This window comes from Triplophysa rosa, linkage group LG4, assembly GCF_024868665.1.
Source record: "Triplophysa rosa linkage group LG4, Trosa_1v2, whole genome shotgun sequence".
Classification (NCBI taxonomy): domain Eukaryota; kingdom Metazoa; phylum Chordata; class Actinopteri; order Cypriniformes; family Nemacheilidae; genus Triplophysa; species Triplophysa rosa.
Genome location: NC_079893.1, coordinates 24043097 through 24067755, shown reverse-complemented (window position 1 = coordinate 24067755; position 24659 = coordinate 24043097). Strand labels below are relative to the sequence as shown.

At 37.9% G+C, this 24659-nt stretch overlaps 3 protein-coding genes across 5 annotated transcripts; all 3 read left to right on the top strand.

The window, feature by feature from the left end:
- The first annotated feature begins 1755 nt into the window (after positions 1 to 1755).
- Positions 1756 to 6734, top strand: LOC130553031 (uncharacterized). Its single transcript, XM_057331769.1, has 5 exons — positions 1756 to 1861; positions 3026 to 3900; positions 4051 to 4492; positions 5084 to 6611; positions 6713 to 6734. Exons 1-5 carry the CDS (start codon positions 1759 to 1761, stop codon positions 6732 to 6734), a joined length of 2970 nt encoding a protein of 989 aa, XP_057187752.1. The 5' UTR covers positions 1756 to 1758.
- A 1323-nt stretch (positions 6735 to 8057) lies between these two features.
- On the top strand, positions 8058 to 10630 carry timm10 (translocase of inner mitochondrial membrane 10 homolog (yeast)). The gene is made up of 2 exons (XM_057332149.1): positions 8058 to 8294; positions 9417 to 10630. The coding sequence occupies exons 1-2, from the start codon at positions 8224 to 8226 to the stop codon at positions 9610 to 9612; spliced, it is 267 nt and encodes an 88-aa protein (XP_057188132.1). The 5' UTR covers positions 8058 to 8223; the 3' UTR covers positions 9613 to 10630.
- A 1205-nt stretch (positions 10631 to 11835) lies between these two features.
- On the top strand, positions 11836 to 23608 carry unc93b1 (unc-93 homolog B1, TLR signaling regulator). 3 transcript variants are annotated; one of them, XM_057332816.1, is made up of 13 exons: positions 11836 to 12131; positions 12461 to 12615; positions 12970 to 13111; positions 13514 to 13667; positions 13950 to 14111; positions 15419 to 15548; positions 15720 to 15813; positions 19501 to 19625; positions 19832 to 20014; positions 20292 to 20565; positions 22169 to 22287; positions 22418 to 22540; positions 22653 to 23608. In XM_057332816.1, exons 2-13 carry the CDS (start codon positions 12484 to 12486, stop codon positions 22902 to 22904), a joined length of 1890 nt encoding a protein of 629 aa, XP_057188799.1. In that variant the 5' UTR covers positions 11836 to 12131; positions 12461 to 12483; the 3' UTR covers positions 22905 to 23608. The 3 variants fall into 3 exon arrangements, with proteins under 3 accessions (XP_057188799.1, XP_057188801.1, XP_057188800.1); XM_057332818.1 differs by lacking the exon at positions 12461 to 12615 and having other exon boundaries at positions 11839 to 12131; XM_057332817.1 differs by lacking the exon at positions 11836 to 12131 and having other exon boundaries at positions 12461 to 12550.
- Positions 23609 to 24659: the final 1051 nt, after the last annotated feature.

Here is a 24659-nt window from a genome sequence, read left to right as displayed (position 1 = left end):
TGTTTGTGTGATTTTTACATATTTTTTATTCACATGGTTTTGTAGTTTGTATTTGTTGCTCTGCTTTGAAAGAATGTAGCTCTGCTTTGAAAAGAAAAATCAATAAGTCATTCTATAATTTACTTTAGCGGTTTACACCAGAAAAGCTGGTTGCTGGGAAATGTCGATACGCATTATGTATTAAATAATACTGTGTTTTCTTAAGTCCTTGTTATATCCTGGTTTCCAAAGCCAAAGCTTGCACCAGGTTTGCCATAAACTGTCATGTGTGGATCATATGAGTTAGTTACAAACTATGTAATGCTCTTCCCACATATTTTACTGGATATTTAGCGTTTTTCAAGATATGCAGTAAATTGTAATGTTTTTTTTACATAAGAAAAATGTGATTCTATTCTAACAGAAAACAATGATAGAACGAAGGTAAAATTCTGCATTTCGATGTTGCTTCGAAGTTTATAATGCTACCTCATGGCTGTTTCCTTGTGTGGCTATAGTGGTTTCTGCAGTGCTTGAATTCATGAAGAAAAGATTCTAAATAACATACAACTGTATACGAAAAGCATTTTATATTGCCACGTGACAAACATTGCACATATTCCAAGATTAAAGGGGTGACACGTTTTTATCACAAAAGCAGATATTTTGTGAAATGTCTGTGGTTTTGTGATCAACAATGATGGCCAATGTTGTTTCGTTATTAACGATGTTCAAAATATCCGAAAGAAAATCATACAGGTTTGAAATTATGAGGAAAGATTTTTCTTTTGGAGTGATCTCTAAGAAAAGTTATTACTGTAAAAACGTTTTGTTGTCAACTTCATGCAATTATTAAAAAAATTATGTATGCATGTAATGCCTGTTTGATTTCTGAAGAAAATTATTGAAAACTGAAACTTTTTTTGTCATACAATATAATCATGTGGGTCGTGTTTCTTATTCAGGTGTGCATATTCGTTTCAGCACTATCAATTTAACAATCCATTTGTAATAAATGTTGCAAGATTAATGCGTAATAAAAAACATTATTTTTATTTTTGGTATTTTTGATATCTTGGTCCAGTTCATCATCACGTAAAAAATATCTGCGTACGTGCGTTTAACGACAGCGCATGAATGCTACGCTTGCACTACGTTACGTACGTCGAACCTGAGGTGTTAACAACATCTTAATCGGTATGCCCTAAATTTATCTGGATTGAATCTGTTAAATCTTTTGGATGCTTAGAAGTCTCAGTAAAGTAAGTTGTTTTATTTATTTTTAAAGAATACAGATTATGAATTGACTTTTATTATTTGATGTCTCTTTAATTGGTTGAAACTTCTCATGAGATGATTGCAGGCCTCGCGTGTCCTGCAGTTTTTCTTTGTTTGCGTATTGTACAATTATTTATTTTCACTTGATTTTAGAGTATAATATGAACGATTTGCACGATGAACACCGACCACGTGCACTTGTTGGAATAAAACGCCGATTTAAAAGTTATAACGTTAATCGTCGTGATGTCAGGCTCTGTTTACATACATCACGTTTGGCTTTGCTGGTGACCTGTCTACTTCCCACCCTAGATCGATCGACAGTATGGATGAACCACAACATTTTTCCATTAAATATACAACAATGCTATAACTGAACCCAATTTATCAGTCACAGTCTTCCTGTGTTTTCATGTGTCTATATGAAATATTTTAAACAAAATAATCTGACTTAAAACAGAATATCTGAATGTGTTTTAGTTTTAGCCTGAAGCTTGCAGCATGTGGAAATATCAGCAGCCTGACTTTGCATTATTCCTGCTTGGTGAACTGCAGAAGCAGCAGCAGGGAAGCATTTTTTGTGACACACTTATACAGACAGGAGGTAAGAGCTAAGATTTATATAGACCCTTCTTATAAAAGTGAATTTGACAACCTTTGATTACGTATCATTAGAAAAAGCACAATGGTATCTTTGAACTGTATTTTAAATATGCTTTATAAAAGAGGCCAGTCAAAGTGAGTTTTGAAGATCAACTGCACGCCATTCTGGGACAGTTCACCCAAACATGAAAATTTTGTCATCATTTATTCAGCGTCATGTCATTCAACCCCTGTATATGGGCAATTCCGTGAAAATGTCAACCAAAAGTTTTTATCAGCGGTTTTTACTATGGTAACAGGCTAGCACAGATTTTAACATTTGGTGGTTCAAATACCCATGTGAGATCTCTCTTCAAATTTGTAAAGCATTTGTTTTATTTTTAGTGCATGATTTTCATAGTCAGGTAAGTGCCATTTTCAGGATTGTCACATCCATAACGCTACATATTCCTCATAAATGGACACATGAAAATTAATATAAAGTAACTATTTTATGTTCTATAAAGAGGCATCCCTTCTCCATTCATTGGGTATCATTGCTTCAGGATTGTGCATTTTATTTTACAGAAATCCTACAAAGTTTATCGTCTCCCAAAAACCGCGTCCTTTTTTTGTCACAACCATAACGCATGTTTATTTCCCATTTTTTAAATATATTTTTTTTTCATAGACTGACATTTTTTGATGTTTAGACTCTATCAACAAGGGTTCAGTAAAATATAAACAGATGGTTCAATATATTCGTAACAAATTCATTCTCTGAGCATTTTTATGTCACGTCCATAACATTAGAATTGCCCATATGATTCCTTCTTTGGAACACTTTTTTTTTTTTTTTAATTAAATGTCTTAGCGGTTTTGTGTCCATATACAATGGGAGTCAATGGAGGCCAGTGTTGTTTCGTTACCAAGGTTCTTCATAATGTTCTTTACTTTTGTCTTCCATGTTTGGAATGACACGAGGATGTGTGAAGGATGAAATAATTTATTTCTTTTAGGTAAACTATATCTTGGGTGTTTAATTTTTTTTTTTTATTAACCGAACAAATGTCTGGTGTGCAACTGAGCTAGTTGGTTTACATACACATTTTATTTCACATGTCTTTCCTCACACACACTATTGTGATGCCTGAAAACCCTTTAACTTTTCAATTCACATCTTCAGGTGTCTGTGTTCCAGCTCACAGCTGTGTGTTAGCCGCTTTAAGTCCCATCTTCTCAAGAATCCTGTCCGCATCTCCTGCTCCACCTGTGGGGAAGAACAGGCTTCTAAGCCTTGAGGCTGTAGGATCTCATGCCTTACTGAAGCTGGTTGGGTTCCTATACACCGGGGAGATGGAAATAGAAAGTCGGAGCGAACACGAGGACGTAATGACTGCTGCCCACAAGCTTGGCCTTAAAAACCTCATTGAGAAAAAGCGAGTGTGGGTGGAACGAGGAGTTGAAGATGTTGGGAGATGCTGGAAGGAGGCTGCCTTACAGACCGATGAGAGCGTGAAGGCCAAGGAAAGTGTGAGCGTGCCTCTGCCTTCGGAGAGACAGAGGAGTATGTTTTATAATGCAAATTATAGTGATCCTCCAGGGACTTCTGTGTTGGAGGCTGATTTGTCATTTGATGAATCGAGTTCATCTAGAGGTTTTAACTGGATCAGTGATGTCACTGTTCCTCCTCTCCCTGACGTGACAGAAGCGTCGAACCAGTGTAAAAAAAATGCTAAGAATAGGTGGAAAATGAGAGATGGACAAACTCAAAATCCAACCTGGCAGCAAAGCCAGGTGAAGCTCCTGAATGTTGAAAGAGCCAAATTAAACCAACCTGAAGTGATGGAAAGAAGTAGAAATGTGGCAGGCAAAGATTTCCGGAAACTCTTAGAGGCTGTGAGTTTGCCCAAAAATGCCACAAGTGAACAAAAATTAGACAAGTTAAAAGTAAAGATCAAACTGAGGAGGAGAGGAGCCTGCTGGGAGAGCAACCTCATCGTGTCTGTCCAGGGAGAGAGCGGATCAGATGAAGTAAAAGAATGTGGCCCTCCAACTCCGGTAAGGATTCATCATCAAAATGATAAGTTTGAGTTGCCACATAAGAAGCACAATTTGTGTATTCACACCATAGTTTGGGTTTTCACAGGCAGCGTAACGTTATCTGATATTCCTTCTCTGATCTTCTTTTCTCTTGATTTTCAATTAAAGACCTGCCCGTCCAATGTACTTCCTGCTCAAAGTCTTGGAACTCTCACCCCACCGACCAGTCTGCCCATTTCACCCTCTGACTGTTCCACACACATGTCTTCACAGAAACCCTGTCCTCATACCCCAAATCGCAGTTCTATGCCTTCTGTTCTGGATCTACCAGCGTTGTTTTCGAGCCCTCCCCAAGCAGATGAATCCGATGAACAAATCGCAATGCTCTTGGAGGATATGTTCATGATGGGATTAAACATTCTGCCCTTGATGCCGTTAGACAAAAATCTGGAAGAACTCAACCAGCTTGATCCTCTTCGGGAAGATAAAGGTGCGGCCGAGACCTCTATTCAAGGTTCTTGTCCTTATGTGTGTGGCTGTGAGGAAGAGGTCAGGGAATCTGGTTTTACAGAGACTGTAACACCAATCAGGTCTCCACAGAGTTATGAAGGTAAAACATTTTCATTTTTCGTTACGACTGCTTGCTACTACAGTATTAAGGATTTCAACAAAGTATTAGCCTATATTTTGGCGTAACTTTGTTAAAGACGTGATTGATACTTAAAATTGTGTATCCTGCGATGTATTTTCTGAGGTAAAACATGATCATTCACATAAAAATGTATTAAGGTTCATGTCTTTTAAAACCTGTGGCACACAAAAGAAGATATTTTGACAAATTAAGAAATGTCTCAGTGGTTTTGGATCAATTACAATAGAAGTCAATGGGGGCCAGTGTTGTTAAGGTACCAACATTCCTCATATCCTCTTTTGTGTTTTGAATGACATGAGGATGAGTCCAATCTATCTGAAATGCCCTGGCAACCACCCACATCACTCTGGTATCTTGCCAGTCTGTTTTGCACCACTCACATTTGTTTAGAGAATGAAAATATCAGATGTTCTTTCTCACAATATCTCTTTCTCTTTCATTGTCACTGTTTAACAGCTTTCATATTGCTCTGCACATGCTTGCTTCACACAAACAGAATGCGATGGGTTTGTCTTGGTTCTGTTCCCTGACTACACTTGTGTTTTTCAGAGCTCGAGAACTCAGGGTTTCACAATCAGTTGAGACCTGAAACAGTTCATCCTTCAGCTCAGTCAGCCGGACAAGAACTTCATGCTTCACTTTCCAACATGAACAAAGACACAAATCTGGATACAATGGAAATGGACTCTGTCGCCCCACTTGTAGAAGACCTGTTGTTAACCACAAAAACAACAGTTGGCCCAAATGGCCCCGTCTTTGAAACAGGTGACATGTCAGACTTTAATATGTCCCCCATCCCTGAAGACGGGATGGATTTCAGACTGCGGAAATGTCTTTCCCCGCTTGAAACTGATGAAAATGATGTTCCTACACAAGAGCCATCAGAACCGTCACAAGAGGAGCTCTCTGAGACACGCAAGCAGGACCCAAAAACAAAAAACCTTCCCCTGTTGCTTTCTGAATCATTTTCGAAATCGGACTTTCCTCTTGGTTCAGCGATCGATTCCTCTTGTCCACATCCATGGCTTGACCCTAATGGTTCCCAAGATCAGTCAAACCCTGACAAACAGGAACTGAAGACACACCGTGATATAACAACTGAAAATGGCTCAAGTGTGGATCAAGCAAATATCATTGGTGAGCTCCCAAAGCAGAGAATGACCAGAAGACGTCTAGCATCTCAAAGGCTGAAAGAATCTCAGGAGTCTCGGGCTCAGACGAGGCTATCCAAGACTAAATCTGATGATAATATCAAAGAGCCCAAGTGTGGAAATGTTCAATTGAAGACCGCCAACTCACGTGGAGTCAGCATACAAATGTCCACGCCTTTAAACGCAAACAGAAAAACAGTTGCAGGAGGGAAGAGAAAACAAGAGAATTGTTTACCTCGCACTAAGAAAATGTGTCTGTGTCTGAACACAGCTAGTAAACAACACGAACATGAAGCCGATTTACCTAAAGTGCAGGTCACTGCAGGAACCGTAAAACGAGGTCGTGGCAGACCTCCCAAATCCCAAAAACATGCTGAAAAAATAAAGCAAAAATGTGCCAATGCAAGGAAAATGCGCCGAGCTGTGCATGAACAAGATGCTAAAAAAGAACCAAACACTCAGGAGAAAGACTCAACAGAAATGAGGGAGGCAGATGTTAACGGCAATTTTGTACAGACAAAGCAGAACGTTCACGTGCAATATTCTGCCAAAGCAAAGAGACCGAGTATCATTGATACAATTTTTCATCAGACTGGTAATGCTTGTAAAAGTTCACTCGGTCGGCAGCTAACAGCAAACCCGCAAGACACAACTTGTTCGCCTCAGAGGCTCCAAGGAGCCTTGGAGAAAAGTGGAGAGTGTGGTAATTTAGTGAAAGACAGTGAATATATCAGTAAGAGTGTTTGTGGAGAGAACGAAACGGGTATGTCTGTGGTGGAAAATAGGGACAAAATAGATGCAGTGGATAATCAGGTGAGGTTACAGATGTCACACAGCAACACGTCACATATTGTGCATCGTATAGTTGAAAAGGGAGGAAGACCTGCCTTTGAGGAGAACTCGGGTAGAGAAGCTACCGTTCTTCAGTGTGATTTCCAAAATGTGATGGAAATTTCTGTCGCCCCTTTGACATCTGAGAACTTAACAAAGGATGTTACGGATGTTGATCGTGCCATGTCGCCCACAGAGACGGGCAGCAGCGCAAATAACAATAAACCAGAAGTGATGGAGAGAATTGACATGCCAAGGATTATGCAAGAGAGGCACACCAGTGTCTGTATAAATCCTGAAGCTGAAAATTTTGAGAACAAAACCGAAGCTGCAGTTTCTAATAAGCAAGATTTTCTTGAGAATAATGAGGAGGAGGATTTAGGGAGATGCAAAGTGGTCCAACCAACAAAAGAAACTATTGAGAATGAAGAAACTGAAATTCAGATGACAAATGATGAAGCAGTTGATGAAATTGCTCAATGTGCTTCTGATGTTGGAAATAAGAAAAGTGATGATATTGATTTGGACAGTGGCCAGTACAGTTCTAACGCCCTTTTGGAAGAAGACGAGTTGAGTACAAGACACACTGCAGGGGGTAGGATGACAGCTGATTCGTCAGATGCAGGTAAAATCCCTAAATTTACAATGATAAATCAACTTTTTTGGCATTTAAAAAAAAACAATCAATGTAGTCTCTGTTGAGCAATGTCTGTTTTGTCTTTACAGCCATGACACTGAGAGGCACACAAGTAATAGTAAAAAATGGCCCATCTAACCAGTCAATGGTCACTGAAGACCATTCAACATTGCAGATCGCTGTGTCCAGCTCAGATGAAGAAGTGATTGAAGTTGATGTTCTTGAGCACTCTCTGTTCAGTAACTCTCCGTTATTGCTGTTGGCAGCTGCACAGACCATCACTCTGCCCATTGAGGATCTACAGGATCAAGATGTTGAGATGGATGTTACTGAAGAGGAAGAGGTAGATGTCACGGGAGAGGACACTGACAAAGAGGATCGTTAACACTCTAGATATTTAACCACTTTGAGGTTCCAACAATGAAGCAATGAGAATTGGTTTCGTCAGTTTGATATTTGTTTTTGCTTGTATAGAAATGTTGAATATTTCTGTATATATGGAATCTATTAATTATTAAAATAATGTAAATAATAAAGTTTGTGTATGTGTATACACAAGTTCATACTGTACATGCATGTGTGCTTATTTTGGTCAGAGTATTATTCAATTTTGTTACATTATTTTAATTTATAATTTTAATGCATTTTCAATTAAGTGTTAGTATAATACCTATTTTGTGTTGCCTTTCGGGAAAGACGTATTTATAATTTATAACTTAATAAATTATAAGTATTATAAAAAAATCTTTAAAATGTACTTATTCTACAAATAAGCAATTTTACTTAAAAATGGTTGATTGTTGGGGTTGGATATAATTTAAAACGTTTAAGGTCGCATCAGAGTTGCATATCGGCGACTCGGTGTATTTGAATAGAAAACTTTATTGTCAGCGGAAGTGACAATTACAACACTGGATGGGAAGGATACACGTGGGTTCTTCCTCCGGTCGGGACAGGCAGGCACAGACGCTGAAGGTTAAGCAAGGCTGTCAGGGGTTTTGTGTTGAACAGGACCCAAAGGCTGATCGGCGGGAATCGAGTGAGGGTGAACGGAAAGGTCATTTGCAGACATGGACCCCATGAAAGCGCAGCAGCTCGCCGCCGAGCTCGAGGTTGAAATGATGGCTGATATGTATAACCGGTATGAAGAATATGATTAATTTACCTTGTCGTATGAGCATTAGCATGCACCAGCTCCATGGCATATAACGTTAAGATGTGTATTTGGACATGGTAAAATATACTATGATCATCATCATCATCATAATACAGCATGACTACAGTCCGTGTATAAAGGGAAGCTAGGCATCTTAGCATCTCATTGTATTCTTTAAACATCAGGATAGGCCTTGGTCAAAAAAATGTTATTAAGGAAAATATCATACGTCGTATTATAATGGCAATATATTGTATTTGCTAGGCTAGAATAGAGCGCAGCTAGTTGTATCATGCGCGCTAGCCGTGACTTTTACTTTGTCATCTTCGAGATAAAAGCCATTCGTGTCTTATAGGTGATCTTATTTGACGTACCAATGAAAATCCAGAAGGCATTAGTATGTACTACAGCTACTGTACGTTTGCTACCCGTTTGTACCCTCATTTTTCGTGCATCTCTTTAGAAATGGTCCTGTATATGGGAATACAGTGTTCATATATAATTTATAATAATTATTCCTTGCTTGGCTACTGTCAGAGTAGGTACCTGAATAAAATAATTATTCAGAATCAGCAACATGGTTTATTTTAAGTCCCTTACACTTTACCATAGTCCTGCCATAGTACTTTTTAAAAAGATTTTTACTTCATCCAAAATGTTACTTTATGACCTTTCTCACATTATAACAATTATAACAACCTTGCCCTAAGCATGTAACTTGTTTTAAAGGGATGCGTCATGCGTCTTGCAATTATGAAAGTACATGGCATTACACCAAGTTATTTTGCTCTTACATAGTTTTATAAGTTATTTATTATTAAATACCTGAAATAACAACATTGCAGCCTAAAAGCTATATACTTTTGCCCTGCATGGGTATTAAACCTTGTGGTATGTAGTGTTTAAAATTATACACTAACAAACTATCAAGCTATTCTGTCACTATAGCCCTTCCATTTGATTTGTTTTTAAAAAAGGAACACTACTAGATTCATAAAATATATAAAAAATATAATTAATTGATTTTTAATTTAAGGGGTATTTATTTTACAGTTATAAGAAAGTAATACAAATACAAATTTACCAGTTTGTTTTTGCACCCCACAGCATGACCAATGCATGTCACAAAAAATGCGTTCCTCCTCACTACAAGGAAGCAGAACTTTCAAAGGGAGAGGCTGTGTGTTTGGACCGCTGCGTCGCCAAATACTTGGACTTGCATGAGAGACTTGGCCGGAAGCTTACCGAGCTCTCAGTGCAGGATGAGGAGGCGATGAGAAAGGCTGCCGCCGGCACCAGTTAGGCCCGGTATGGACTCCATCAGTGAATCTTGAAATCTGTGGATGGTCTGGGGTTTGTGGGGGAGGGACAATAATATTACAACAAATAATATTCCGACAGTTGATTCACCAAAAGATACTGGTGAAAGGTTCAGACTTTTGAAAAGAGACTGCAGTGGAATCTCCAGTGCTGGCATAAACATTATTGACATCACAGGAATAAAACTGTGTGGGGTGATTTATGAAGTCTTGTTAAATTGCGTGTCCCTGTGATTATTGTAATTGTGGATGTTTTTTATGTTGACATTGTATTTCTGACATTCTAAATCATTTTGCAAAAACATACCCTGAGCGTTCTACAATATTAAAACACTTATTGTGCTCTTTAATCACTGATTTCTATTGGTTTAATGTCGTATTGCATAAAACAGACATGTAGGGGTGCTTTCCCGCACAGGGATTAGTTTAATACAGGACTAGGCCTTAGCTAAATTAAGACATTTAAGTAGTTTTTACAAACATGCCTTACAAAACAACATTACTTGTCTGCATTTTGAGTTAAAACAATGGCACTGATGTATTTGAAGATGTTTCAGTGCAAGCAGTTTTAAATTTAGACAGATCTAACATTTACTTTAGTCTAGGACTAGTCTTAAGCCCTGTGCGGGAAACCACCCCGTAGTCTTTTTAGAAGAATAGGTTATTCTAATTAATTAACAGTTCTGTCATTTTTGACCATTGCGTCCATTCTTGATGTTTTATCTGTTTTGCACTACTTTGGTTTATATGATGCTATAAGACACTGAAGTTGTTTACTCTTTAAAATTATCTGCTTCAAAATGCTTTTACTGAATTAGTGCAGAGAGTACATCAGAAGTAAAACTAAACGTAAAAGGTTGTCAAGATAAAAAATAGTTTGAATTTTAAAAATGCATCTGAAGACTCCTGCCATCTGTTCTATTCTTTTGTGTTTTGTCCAGTTACTTTTTGAATACAGAAACATGTTAAGGAAACACAAGGAAATGTGTCTGATTATTTAATGTCGGGTGGACACTAAACCAGAACAATTATATAGGCCCTCTTATTGACCAACTTTCAAATTCTGTAGCTTGTCTGAATTACTGGCTTAAAGTGATAGCTCCCCCAAAATGAAAATGCATTATGTACTCTCACCCTTTTGTCATTTCAAACAAACCTGTGTGGTTTACTTTCTTCTCCACAACACGGAAGAATATTTTGAAGAATATTGGTAACCGAACAATGGCAGTACCCATTGACTTTTGTTCTATAGACGCAAAACCAATGCAAGTAAAAGTTTTGTTACCAACATTGTTCAAAATATCTTCTTTTGTGTTCTTTGAAAGAAAGTAAGTCATCCAGGTTAAAAAAAGAGGGTGAGTAAATGAAGGCCAGATTTTGGGTGAACTATCACTTTAACCTTATGTTGCTCTGAATGAAGCAGTTTTTTCAACTTCAAGACATTCATGTTCAATGTTTTTTCACACATATCATCGTTTTTTTAGTGCTCTTAAAAATTGAATAGTATGAATGTTAACCACACATAACATTTGAATACGTTGTTTGAGTAACACAAATGAACCTCATACAAGGTTTAAGCTTGTTTTTTGTGTGGTATCAAAATAATTTTTAAAGAAACATTGTTCCATACAGTTTGAGTTCTTAAAGTAGTTCACCTTCAAAATGAAAATGCTGTCATCATTTACTCACCTTCTTGTCATTTCAAACCTGTATGACTTTCTTCAGCAGAACACAAAAGAAGATATTTTGAAGAATGTTGTTAACAGCCCCCAACTCACTAGCATTGGTTACAATAGAAGTGAATGTCCTACTTGTACTCCTTCTTGTAAGTCGCTTTGGATAAAAGGGTCTGCAAAATGAGTAAATGTAAATGAATGGGGGGTTGTACTGTTCTGTTAAAAACATTTTCCAAAATATCTTTTGTGTTCTGCAGAAGAAAGAAAGTCATACAGGTTTGAAAAGACAAGAGAGAGTGTAAATGATTCATTTTGAATGTGAACAACTCCTTTAAGACTGGTATCTTGTGATAGTCTCCCACAAAAAATAAAGCAGTAACACTTCTGGGTGAAGTGAACTATTCCTTTAAGAACATGGTAATGGTACACGCCCTATTTCCCAAAGACTGAGAGTCTCTCAAGGATCGAGGCATAAGTTAGCGAAGTCCTAGGATGTTTCATTTTTGCATATGATGTCAAAGGATGTTACACTTAATGTCACAAACACATTGTGCAAATCAAGCAGGCTCGTTGTGGGGTTTTGTCATACAGTATGTGAATGAACCGCATTTCAAGGCGATATACCTTTAAGAAAAAAAGGGAACTAAGGAAATTTTCATTTCCTTCTCTGTTCTTAATAAAAGCTACACGCGGTATTAGAAGAGAAATATTGCAGTATTTATATTAACTCGGATTAAGTTTTTCAACCTTGAGTTTTAATTTACTTCAAACGTAACTGCTACGTTGCAGCGTGTGCGTGCGACGTTCATCGTGTTCTCATAGGATCGGTGAGTTATATTTGCTCTTAGTAAATGTTTTATGTTGGCTTCATTCGTCACACGTTTCATTATACACACAACTTCAGTTAACATTACGTCTAAGTGTATTACAACGCTGACATTGAATAAATCTCAACACCTGCTGTAAATTAACCTTATCGAAACTTTTCTTGAGCAACGTTATATAATTCAATTGTTGTAACATTCATATTGCATGGACAATTACAGCCACACAATCACCCCACGGCTTACTCTCTCTACTTTGCTGTCACTCGTGTTTCATGTATGATAAGGTTGATATTTTTATTTTTTGTAAAATATTTACATTATTTTTGTAGGTAGTAAGCATCGCGGCCACCAGATGGCAGCAGTGATCACCGACGATGACGTGTACAGCGAGGCCGAAATGAACGGCGCGCCCCCTGCTGGTAGAGAGAACGAGCTGCAGTTACCCGGACATGAAGGAAACATACAGGGACAGTTAGCACAAAACGTTTGTGGCGTGTACTTATATAGCTGAAATGATGTAATGTGTGATAGCAATTTACAAAGCTTCAAAGTTTTTTTTTGTTACAACATAAATCCCATAGTTACATTTGTTTATTATTAGTTTTCTAAAACATATATTAATATTTAAAGAAGTGTACATGTTTCGTGACAAATTATATATTGAGCACAGCAATTTGGGTTAGAAGGTTGCCACAAAAATATATGTCACTACTTTTCAACGTTTCACATGTCCGAAATGCCTGTTTATTTTAAGCCTTAAAGAAAAAATAACAGAAAATCCCTGATGTCAATGTGGTTTGAGACATTTGGTTTAAACTGCACTTTCCTCCTCTGGCAGGTGGAGGAGTTTCTCGGCCCACATCCTGACTACGATGAGGAGGAGGAGGAGCGCAAGTACTACAGACGAAAGAGGCTTGGTGTATTGAAGAATGTGGTGGGGGCCAGTTGCGGAGGAATGATCATTTACAGTGTTTACATGGGTCAGCGGCACTATTACGCATTACACGTGACAGGCTCCTCGTATGATTCAGTCCCGTGATGACCTCATACTTTTAAAAATCTGCGTGCTCTTTTCTAAAAAGATCTCGCTGAATATGTGACATGAGTGAGACGTGCTGTCGTAATGAATGACTTCAATAGATTTCAGTAACGGATAGTCTGCGTCTGTGGCGCGCCAAACAGTGTGACATGCTTTGTGAATGGCATTCTTGACTGGTGCTGGTAATTTTAGCAAGTTCATTGGCATGCTCAGACACAACGATGTCTCATCTGTGAATATGAGGAACAGATGACAAATGTGGGACATCTCGCAACTTGCCAGAAACAAAAGGAGGTTTGGATAGTGTTGTGTCTGTTTCTTCATGGAGTGTTATGTTCTGCAGGTCTGTTGCAGATGCAGTTGATTCTGCATTATGATGAGACCTACAGAGAGGTGAAGTATGGTACGTTGGGGCTGGAGGATATCGATAATAAAATGCTTATGGGAATCAATGTCACACCTATCGCCGGCCTGCTTTACACACCTGTACTTATCAGGTAACATTGCTGATTTCTGTATTTCAGTCCGTCAGATTGTAAGAATATTTCAAACACGGCTCATCAGATTTATTCAACTTTCATGATTTCCTTTTGCTCATTTAACACAAAGTCTATTTATTTACTTGAAAATAATATCAGCATGCTTCACTTTTGTCTACTTTATGCTAGAAACAACTAATGAGCAGTTGTGGCATCAAAGGTCATTTAACACTCATGGTGTTAACTACTGGCGATAGATGTTTTAAAAAAAAGCTCTTTGGTGTTTCTTGTCTTCTTCAGATTTCTGGGTACAAAATGGATGATGTTCCTTGCATCCGGAATCTACGCACTCTTTGTTTCAACTAATTACTGGGAGAGATACTACACTTTGGTACCGTCCGCTGTGGCCATTGGTTTCGTCATAGTTCCGCTGTGGGCATCCTTAGGAAACTACATCACTAGGTGAGGATGCTTCAGTGTAAAACATATCACTAAGGGCCTACTCACATTGTCTAGTGTGAGTGCTCGCAACCACGCTCGGGCGCGGTTCACTTACTGCGCCCTGGCCTGGTTGGAAGAGGTGGGCTGGAGCGCGGTTTGGTTTGTAAAGGGGGCAGTGTGAGCGCAAACCACGCCAGAGCTCGGAACATGTTGCGTGACGTCATTTATGCGACAGACGGAAGTCGACGAAAACAAGAAGCGACGCAGTTATTGAAACAACATGGCGACGAACATTTTTGAGCGACAAAAATGACAGATTGATGGACCAATATTCTACGCATGTGAGAGCGTTGGGTATCATCGCTCAAAAATGTAATTATTAACTATTTACTATTAAAGTCCCAGTGAAATAAAAAATTACAATGCCTATTTTTTCATGAAATATTGCAGCGTTTATTGTAAATAGTTTATCAATGTGTGTCATCTCTTTTTAAAATTTGCATGCCCTCATAATCTTCAGTTAAAATCTAAAATTGCACTTCCGTCCTGTAGTGACTATCCATCTTGAATGAGGTATGTTAGACGGCATGGGCGGCGCATCCTTTAACTCCTCCCCTTACACTGTCAGTCTGCTGCCAGTTCCATTTCAAAATGCAAGGGCTGTTTTATACATCCAATCAAATCGCAAAGAAAGACGAAAGCCACGCCCACTATTTTTTTCATTCGAAATTCCATTTCACTCGGAAATGCGTCAAAATATGGAAGTAAAAACGATCGCAACTTCCGGTTCACGGGGACTTTAATGCTGGGTTAACACCAAACGCGTACAATCGCGTTCCACGCTCTTTATTACTCGCGGGAAAATTTCGTTATTTTCTCGTGAGTGACGCGATCTGACAAATATTTTCAACCTTTGTGGAAGACGAGATTGGCGCGAGTTCGCGTCTATACGCGTCTTTGCATTGACTTTGTATGAAATTTACTCGCGCAAAACGCTTAATTCGCGTTAATTACTTTATTCTGCTGCCTAAACAAAACATTTTTCGGTCTGTGTAATTTTTTTAGATGTTTGAATAAAAAAAGACTTTTGTTGAGTGATTTTAATCCAAAGTACAAACACTGTATCTATGTGGCACTTGAACAGGGGTGCATGTTTGGAGCCTGGCAACCTGTTTGTCCAAAACAATATAATGGAAAGTTTGTTGAAAGTCATTATTTCAGTGTTTGTTAAAACCTCACTTATCACTTATATAGCTGTTAACACTAAAGTTTTGACTGATTCAGCTAAACTATGCCTACCTTCTCCTACTTCCTTCTATGTGTGTTAGAATGGCTCACCAGTACTATGAGTATGTGAACTATAAGGAGGAACATGTCCAGGAGCAGAAGAAGCCCCCCAAAGGAGCCTTCCATACTTATATTATCGTTTTCCATTCTGTCTTCTACATCTTCTTTCATGTGAGTTGGCAAGTTCAGGCCTTTACTTAATGGTGACATTGTTAAAGCGTCAATAATTAAATTACTAATGTAATCAAATTATAGTTTGATTAAATGTGTGATTTGGTTGTGTTCATCCGTTGCCATCAGATCTGGAGTATTTATACTCTCTCTCTCTCTCTCTCTCTGCAGCTGAGTTTCGTGTTTGCCGAGTTCCCCATGATTCTGTTTCTCAATAACTATCTGAGTGAATACCCACACACACTCTCCAAAGTCACACAGTGTGGTAAAAGACTTTCTCATTCTCATTTTAACTTTCTACTCTTGATATTTTATTGGTTTATGAGTAGGGGGCCAGGTGACAGGTGCTCAGTATTATATTTGCATAGTGTTGGTTTTCATATCCTTTTTCTTTCCGATTTGGTACGTGCAGAATCAGTAACAACAAAGTAAAAACAGTCCATTTTTTTAAACTACCATAGACTTTCAAGAATGATGTAATGCACATTTGTTTCAATCTGCTTATAGTTGAGAGAAATGCATAATATATGCAGTACCAGTTAATGCTTGACTAAAATATTTCTAATAATCCTAACAATCAAAATACAATCAATTATAATAATTTATACCATGGTCTTTTTGAATACTCGATTCTGATTGGCTGGAAGTTTGATTACATTTGAAATTAAATCACTGTAATTTTCACCGGTTTAATCTAAAATTTCACTGTAAACATCAATAAAAGATTTAACTTGGCAAATGACCATGGTATAAACGGGATAATCCACAGCTAGCTGTGTGTTAAAGGATTTTAATGCACTTTGCATTAAAATCCTCCAATCCTCCGCTTCGCGTCGGGTGGTTCTTGGCATCCATGTCGTGCATTAAAACCCTGTAACGCACGGCTAGCTGTGGATTATCCCTTACATAATTTAATTATAAATGACAAAATATATATTTTTAAATGGATGACTTGGACTAAATAATTAAGCGGCAAATAATAACCCTGAATTTGGGTGAGACCTCAAAAAGCTTTAAAAACAACTCTAGTCGAAGGGTGGCAGCTTTGAAGATGCTAAAATATAACAATAACTTTTAGTTTCCTGTAGGCACAACCTAATTCCCACAGTTATAATTGTGTTATTCCATGATTTTGATCAGTTTAGTAGCATTCTAAAAGCTGGACAAAATCTAAATAAAAAATGAGTAAGTGTTTCCAAACTTTTGACTGGTACTGCATAAATACTGTGTGTGTGTGTGTGTGTGTGCGTGTGTGTGTGTGTGTGTGTATATGTGTATATATATACAGTATATATATATTTATATATATATACATACAGTATATATACTGTATTGTATGTGTCAAAACTATCACTTTTTCTTTTATACCAAAAATCATTAGGATATTAAGTAAAGATCATGTTCCATGAAGATATTTTGTAAATTTCCTACAGCAAATATATCAAAACTTGGAATAGGAATCGGATACTTGAAACTAAAATTTCAATTCCTCTTATCAATTCCTGTGTGCACATTTTCAGAAATGCGCATGTGTTAACTTGTGATAAAGCACAGGAGCCACAAATTGACCATAGTTTCATTATATTAACTACAGTTTAACCATGATGTAGTTAAGCTATGGTTATACAAATTGTAATCAATCAGACAAAACGTGGTTGCTATATATATACACAAAACCAGTCAAGGTTGATATCTAAGTATTTTACTTCAACTGTGGAATTGAAACTGGGAATCGTTAAGAAACTGAATCGATAAGCAGAATTGGAATCGATAAGCAGAATCTAAATCGATCAAATTCAAACGATACCCAACCCTAATAATCATACACAGTCAGCTTGCTCTTGAGTGTTAAAGGAGCTGTATGTATGGTATTGCAGTCCAAATTCAAAATATTGGCGAGGGTTTTTCCCTGCCCCTCCTCAGACTCGACACTTACAGGAGTGTAATGGAAAGCATAAACTCTTACATTGTAAGTTTATCTGATAATTGATACGTTTGCAGTGGTTTTGTTGTTTGCAAATATAACTCAATCAGCAGCTTGTTTCAGAGGTTTCGTCCTCCGGAGGTCACATTTACGGGCACATTCTCTTTTAAATAACCATAATAAAATTGTATATTACTCCTCGTAAGTTGTTAAATAATATAGTAATCCTTTCTAAGTTTGCAACGTAATAGTACCGGAAAGGGTGGAATCTGCTCTGACCCAGATCGTTTGTTTGCTGCAATGTGCAGTGATTGTCGCCAACTGGCAACCGAGCTGTCGAAATACACTAGTGGGTAAATCGTCAGTGGGCGGGGTCACACGGACATTCCGGCACGGAACGCACATTTCAGCGTGGAATAACTGGCTATAGCATTGTTTTTGGATAAACCAATATATGAACTTATGTTTCCTACATGTCTACGAACATATTAAGGTATTGTTTTGATTTAATACAGTAAATTTATTACATACCGCTCCTTTAACAGACCGGCTTGGCAGGGTTGCCAGATCAGTGAAACAAAATCCTTCGTTACGGGCCTAACGTCCCTCCAAATAACAGAACTTAACATTCATAAATAAAATCATTTTAAGATTGACAGCTATTATAACAACATCCTTCCACTCCTAACCTGTGAATAAAACAACCGGAACAACAGTTACAAAGTAAGCCAATTCCACTGGAAAGCCGCAGACTTGGCAACACAGACTAGCACTATTCCAATATGGGTGATGACCTACGTATAGCGGCCCATAGAAACAGATGCTACTGTGGCATCTAGTTTTGATATCTATGAGCAACAGCCTGCTATAGCGCCTCTGATTAACAACTGCAAAGGCGATTTTCTCAAACCGATTTTTTGCACCCTCAGATTCCAGATTTTCAAACAGTTGTGTCTCTGCCAAATATTGGACTGTTTATTCAGCTTTCAGTTAATGTGTAAATCTCAATTTTGAAAAATGTACCCATAAGACTGGTTTTGTTGTCCAGGCTCACATATATATATATATATATACATACACATACACACACTGACAGAGCGAGAGAGACTGTAGAAGAACAATATAACACCTCAACAGCTCTATGTCCCTATGTTAGGAGAACGTGTAATCCCACCCCCCAAAACAGAATCTATATATAGACAATAGCAAAATCAGATAATATTGACACATTGGACAGGCACATAAAAATAATCCCATCCAAGTGTCCCCACAAAGAATTCCTCAGCTAGACTTTTAAGTACGTACAATGCATTTGATAACAAAACTTATTTATACTAAGTTATCTTGCAAAAGCAAATGTATCAAGACGATTTACAGTCAGATTGGAGGGAAGAATCACACCTCTGACTTCCTGCAGATCGAAGCGGCAGCACATCTGCTCTTCAGTATTCGGCTGCGTCTGACGCTTCCTGCCTCTCAGCAGAGATGACGAGAATGTTATTAAACCAGGATCTGAAATTGCAAATCAAGTCAATTACGCCAGATCAACAGCAGCACTGCTAAACGTGGACGATCGCCCACTTGCCATATTGGATGATGGAAAAGAAAAAGCACAGAAGAAAGTTTGATGTCCATAACTTCTTCCCAGGGCTGTAGTATGTCTCTAAACATGAATGAAGACATATACCACTTCCAAACTGAGTTTTTCAGTGGATGACTTTTTTATTTAGAAATCACTCAAAAAACAATGTGGTTTTGAAAAACAAATTTTCACCAAAAAATGGAAAATTTGGACACCGCATGCTAAAGGAAAACTGCACAACTACACACTATGATGTTTGACCCCTTAGTCATTTGTTATTTTGTTTAGGTCACCAAATAATCTTCAATTCAAAAGCCCTTTGATGCCTCTGCCCCAATCTTGAATGTTGGCTTACGTACTTGCTTTATGCATTAATGATGGATTTTGGGAAAAACAGTTCTTGTTAGAAGTAAACATTGATTTTTCTCTCCCTCTCGTCTATCCAGGAGCCGACGGGAAGGGGGTGATACAGAATTTTAATAAGACCGTATTGCACAGTCTGCCTCGCTCTCTGCTGCTCATCGAGGTGGAGAGTGTTCTCATGGGAGCAGCCTTCCTCGCCATGATCATCGTAAGACCATCATCATCATCCACATCATTTTCAGTATCAAATCTGATTATGAATAAAGTTCCTATGTTTGATTCCATTTGGGCATTTGACGATCATAATTGACCTTTATTCACACGTTTCATTCAAACCAAAAGCAGTAGGAAACCATGACTGTTTATCGATAGTGATGAATTAGTAAAGATGTGAACTATCTGTTCCTTGTGCAGTTCCTCGCGTTGTGCGGAGCTGCGTACCGGCCCACAGAGGAGATCGACCTGCGTAGCATCGGCTGGGGAAACATCTTTCAGTTGCCCTTCAAGCACTTACGAGACTACCGCATCCGTCTGCTCTGCCCGTTCTTCGTCTACTCCGGCTTCGAGGTGCTCTTTGCCGTCAAGGGTCTCATTCTGGTGAGAGAAAACGGATTTCTTACAGCGCTGTGTGATATTGCAGTGTTGTGTTAAAAGCGCGATTATTGAAGTCATCTTTCACTGTCAAACGTTCTGCCTTGTTGAAATATAACCACCTACAAGGCAGCAAGATGCTGCAAATACACCAGCTTGTCTCTTATTGAGGTTAATTAAGGAATTAAAGTGACAGCTGACAATTACTCATTTTCTAAACCAATTTTCTGTCTTGTTTTTCTTGCTTCCATCTCTATATTCTCCTGCATTATCATATCTGCAGTCATATGGCGTGTGTGTTGTGGGAATGGAGAAGCTGTGGTTGTTAGTTATGGTGTATGGTTTGTCATCCTCCATCTGTTCGGCCTTGGCCCTGACCATGCTGCGCTTGCCCAGGCCTGTTATTCTCCTGTCTGGGGCCTTCGTGCACTTCTTCCTTCTAATAGCCCTTATGTGCTGGTCGCCCCAGCCTAAACACCCTGAATATCTTCCATACCTGCTGGTGCTCTCTGCCCTCTGGGGTCTGGGCACGGCTCTTAACAAGACAGGAGTGAGCAGTGAGTACTAATGCTATTTACAGTATGCATACTAGATCTGTTCTAAAACCTAGCAAGCTGCTAAATACCTAGGCAGCTGCATCCTGAGGCACCGTCAGGGAACCTATTAGCAGACCCAGAATGAATCTGGATGTAAAGATGGTTAAATAGAACTGCAGTAACAGGAAGCAAAAACATACAAGGGGTTGAATTCTCTGGAAATCTGGAGTTTGATGCACTCAGATTTCTGTGTGGGCCTGCTTATAGAGTACATTTGAAAAGCTATGTGTCACACAAATACAGTTGCACATGTGTATCACAGAGGAATCAACTTTCCAAACACACCATGCATTAAAGAAAATATTACAATAGGAAAAAATACATCACTCCCTGATATTGGGTGAAATAATAGTTGAAATACTGAATTAACTATTTGTAATTATATTTTTTAATTAAATTCTTTATTTAGTTTTAATTGAATATTTTATTCATTTTTTGTGTGTTCATTGAAATACATTTATAAGCAAAATTATTTGATCAATTCTATATTTTTTTATTTACATTTTATAGCTTTATAGTTTTTCATTTTGATGTTAATTTAGTTGCTTTTGTTTTATATATATATATATATATATACAATATATATTTTTTTATATTGTTACATTTAACAATATATTTTTTAACTATAACAATTTTTTTCTTTGTTACAGTTTTAGTTTAGTTTTTATATATTTCCAGTTAATAATTTTAGTGCTTTAAACTTATTTTGGTTTATTGCAAAAGCAACTTTTTCCCTTTTCGTTTAGTTCAAGTTTTTAAATATTTAACATTTTAATATTTAGGCCTATATTTTATATGTTTCCATTGAATAGAAATGTTGATGTTTTCGTTAACGGTAATGACCCTGTCTTGGAATTTTTTTTCAACTAAATTTGTTGCATCACTAAATGTTAAATATTGCTTTAATTTAACAATATATTTTTAAACTATAACTAATATATTTTTTTATTTTAGTTATAGTCCTAGTTTAGTTTTATTTATTTCCAGTTAATAATTTCGTGCCTCAGACTTATTTTAGTTTATTGCAAAGGCAACATTTCCAATTTTCATTTAGTTTAAGTTTTTTAATATTAAAAATTTTAGGCCTATATTTTATTTAATTTCAATTAACAGAAATGTTTTTGTTAACTGTAATGACCCTGTCTTGGGTTATTTTTTCCACAAAATTTGTTGCAATGCATTCTGGGATTGTTGTCTCCAGACTACATGCAATGCTACCTTTTTGACCAAAACAAGGTGTCTACACCAGACGCGACACGACAAACGTCTTGTTTTTAATGGGTTTGTCGTGTCGCGGCACATCCAGTGTGGACAAAATGTAAAATTAGCATCCGGTGTAGACATGGTGTTAGGATGCACATGCAAAAAAACATTTCAATGAGGAAAAAGCCTCTGATGACTATTACACTAGGTATTGGAAAAGAGCAGCTGGGTGGTTAACATGGCCCAATTTACAGAGAGAGTACCTCAGAAGAACAAAAATGATCCCTTTAGATATATTCTGAGTGAGTTAGATAACAATCGCATCAGTGATGTAACATAAACAGTGTGTTTCTGTTTGTAGCTCTGCTGGGGATGCTCTATGAGGATAAAGAGCGACTAGACTTCATTTATACGATCTATCACTGGTGGCAGGCCATTGCCATCTTCATCGTCTACCTGTGGTCTGCTATGCCCATGAGGGTAAAGCTCTAATACTGTATATAATCGTATTGAATTCTTTATATTGGAGTTGGAGAACATTGGAGAAAATAAATTGGGATGTTTTGTATTACAATCAAGGCTTTACTTTCTCTTTGGTATCCTTTTAAAGGCCAAACTTGGAATCCTGCTGTTGGCTCTAATGGTGGCGTCTTTCTGCTACGTGCAGTTGGAGCGTCGCTTAGCGTCAAAAATTGCGTTCAGGTTGCCAAAGATTCCTCGGCCACGACATAAGGTACTTCATTGTGCTTGCTAAAGGAAAGCAAATCTATGAGTCTTTCAACATATAACACATGCTTTTGTGCAATCTTTTAACACTTTCGTTACCAACGTCCTGTTTCACAAAGGTCAAAGGTTACCGATACCTCGAGGAAGAAAACTCAGACGAATCCGACACAGATCTGAGCGATGCCGATGATGACGAGAGAGAAGAGGAGGAGCGAAATTTGGTCAAGGAGGACAGGAACACAGATGCAGACTCCCAGGGTTCACCAGGACCAGAGAGGACCGGGATTAGAGATCGCAGGAGGAGAAACGACAACGCTGCCTACGAGCAGGCGGGAGAGAGAGAGGATTACATCCAGCACATGAGGGAATAGAAAAAGGGAGGTGAAAAGATGCGGAAGGAGTCGGGAAAACAGTGAAATACTGTGAAGAGCCAGATTTGAATGTGTAGCGTTGGCATTTTAAAAAACATATTTAAATGTGTTCTCTTTACTTTGGAAAGGGAAAAATGTGGGCCCCCTATGAAAACGAAGGTCAGTAAATAGTCAAATGGTTTCAAAATTGTAGAAGTGATACAAGCATTTCATTGAATGGGAATTGAAGGAGGAAATTGCAGTACCTTGGAAGGTCAGGTGGTTTGTTGCCATAGAAATGTAATACTGTCTGTTTTGAACTATTGGTCAAGGTAATGCTTGAGTTTCTATATTACCGTAAGTCATACTTTTACTCTAAAATGTACTACTTAACTTGTTTCAAATCAAACTAAAATAACCATTTCAGTTTAATTTTTGTAACCTGCATATCTTCCGCGGGGTCTCAGGAGAGCTGCAATGAAGGGTACACCCTGGATAGATGGCCAGTCCATCACAGGGATTTAATTTTTGTGTTTGTTTATGATTAGCTTATGAAACTGATTTTGTAAGAAATTTGACAGAGAGATGTTTTATAAATCAAAATGTTGTTTTACAAGTGTTTTATATTGTTAATATAGCTATGGCTTAATGGCTTTGTTTGTCACAATGTGCTGCCTCGAGTGCCTTGTTGCTTTTATAATAGTTATTTTTAATAAAAACATTTGAAGAAAAAACGTATTAGTTAAAATATTATTTTATTAGACTGATAGCTGAGTACTTTCTCTTGTAGTTGTAGTATCTGACCAGGCGTGCCACACACGAGTTGAAAAGTGAAGCCAAAACAATTTGATCGCCCCCTGGTGGCTGGCTGCAGTATAGGTCAGAAACCCCGCCCACTCCAAGTAAACAAACACTTGATGATCATTGGGGAATGGGCTAGTTGCACAAGATGGCGCCAGTGAGCTTTTGTGACGCCAGGGTCGGCAGACTAATTTCTGGTCGTATAACACCATCGAGTTGTTTTGGCTTAACAAAGTGCTCAGCAATGTAAAGAGGACCTGTCATATCGCTGATACATTGCTTTCTTCTTTTTTTATCCGAAAAACACCCATGTTTGCCTGCCAAAAATCCTCCTTTTTTCATACAGTGTTACTGTACGTTCACACCGTCAGCGACTGCGTCGCTGTGTGTCCCCAGTCTCTTGCTATGAGGTCGTTAGAAGGCGTTCCTCGCTTTGGTTGCTCTAGTAACAGTTATAAACAAACTGCGGTGTGAACACACAGTTATACGACCGGAAATTAGTCTGCCGACTCTGGCATCTCAAAAGCTCACTGGCACCATCTTGTTAGCGAATACAAATATTTTTTTTGTATTCATTTTTATAGCATTTTAAATTTTGCACTGCATTGCGCTCTGTTTTAGTGTTAACGGAAATGTCCATAAAATTAGGTAGCGGCTATTTGCATTAAGTGTGAATAGCAATATATGCTATTTACACCAGGTGAAAATAGCGACAGATGCTATTTACACCAAATTTAAATAGTAGTAGGTTCTGTTTACACCAAGTGAAAATAGCAGCATTTCTTAGTGATATACTATTTACACTAAATGAAAATAGTCATGGTGTCACTGTTTTAAGCAGTGTCGTTCTTACACTTTCTCTATTCCAATCACATATTGGTGGGCGGAGCTAGTGCAAATAGTCTCTCCCAACTATTTGTACTCCTTGTAAATAGACACTCCGATAAAATTAACAGATAATGTGGTGCCTGAAAA

Bases quoted from the DNA above. Each gene is read 5' to 3' on its own strand.
- LOC130553031 (XM_057331769.1), top strand. From the start codon at position 1,759: ATGTGGAAATATCAGCAGCCTGACTTTGCATTATTCCTGCTTGGTGAA. The intron at 3,901-4,050 runs GTAAGGATTCAT...TTTCAATTAAAG, and splicing joins AATGTGGCCCTCCAACTCCG to ACCTGCCCGTCCAATGTACT. The intron at 6,612-6,712 runs GTGTGATTTCCA...TGTCGCCCACAG, and splicing joins AGAGAAGCTACCGTTCTTCA to AGACGGGCAGCAGCGCAAAT.
- timm10 (XM_057332149.1), top strand. From the start codon at position 8,224: ATGGACCCCATGAAAGCGCAGCAGCTCGCCGCCGAGCTCGAGGTTGAA. The intron at 8,295-9,416 runs GTATGAAGAATA...TGCACCCCACAG, and splicing joins ATGGCTGATATGTATAACCG to CATGACCAATGCATGTCACA.
- unc93b1 (XM_057332816.1), top strand. From the start codon at position 12,484: ATGGCAGCAGTGATCACCGACGATGACGTGTACAGCGAGGCCGAAATG. The intron at 13,668-13,949 runs GTAACATTGCTG...TGTCTTCTTCAG, and splicing joins TACACACCTGTACTTATCAG to ATTTCTGGGTACAAAATGGA. The intron at 20,566-22,168 runs GTGAGTACTAAT...TTCTGTTTGTAG, and splicing joins TAACAAGACAGGAGTGAGCA to CTCTGCTGGGGATGCTCTAT.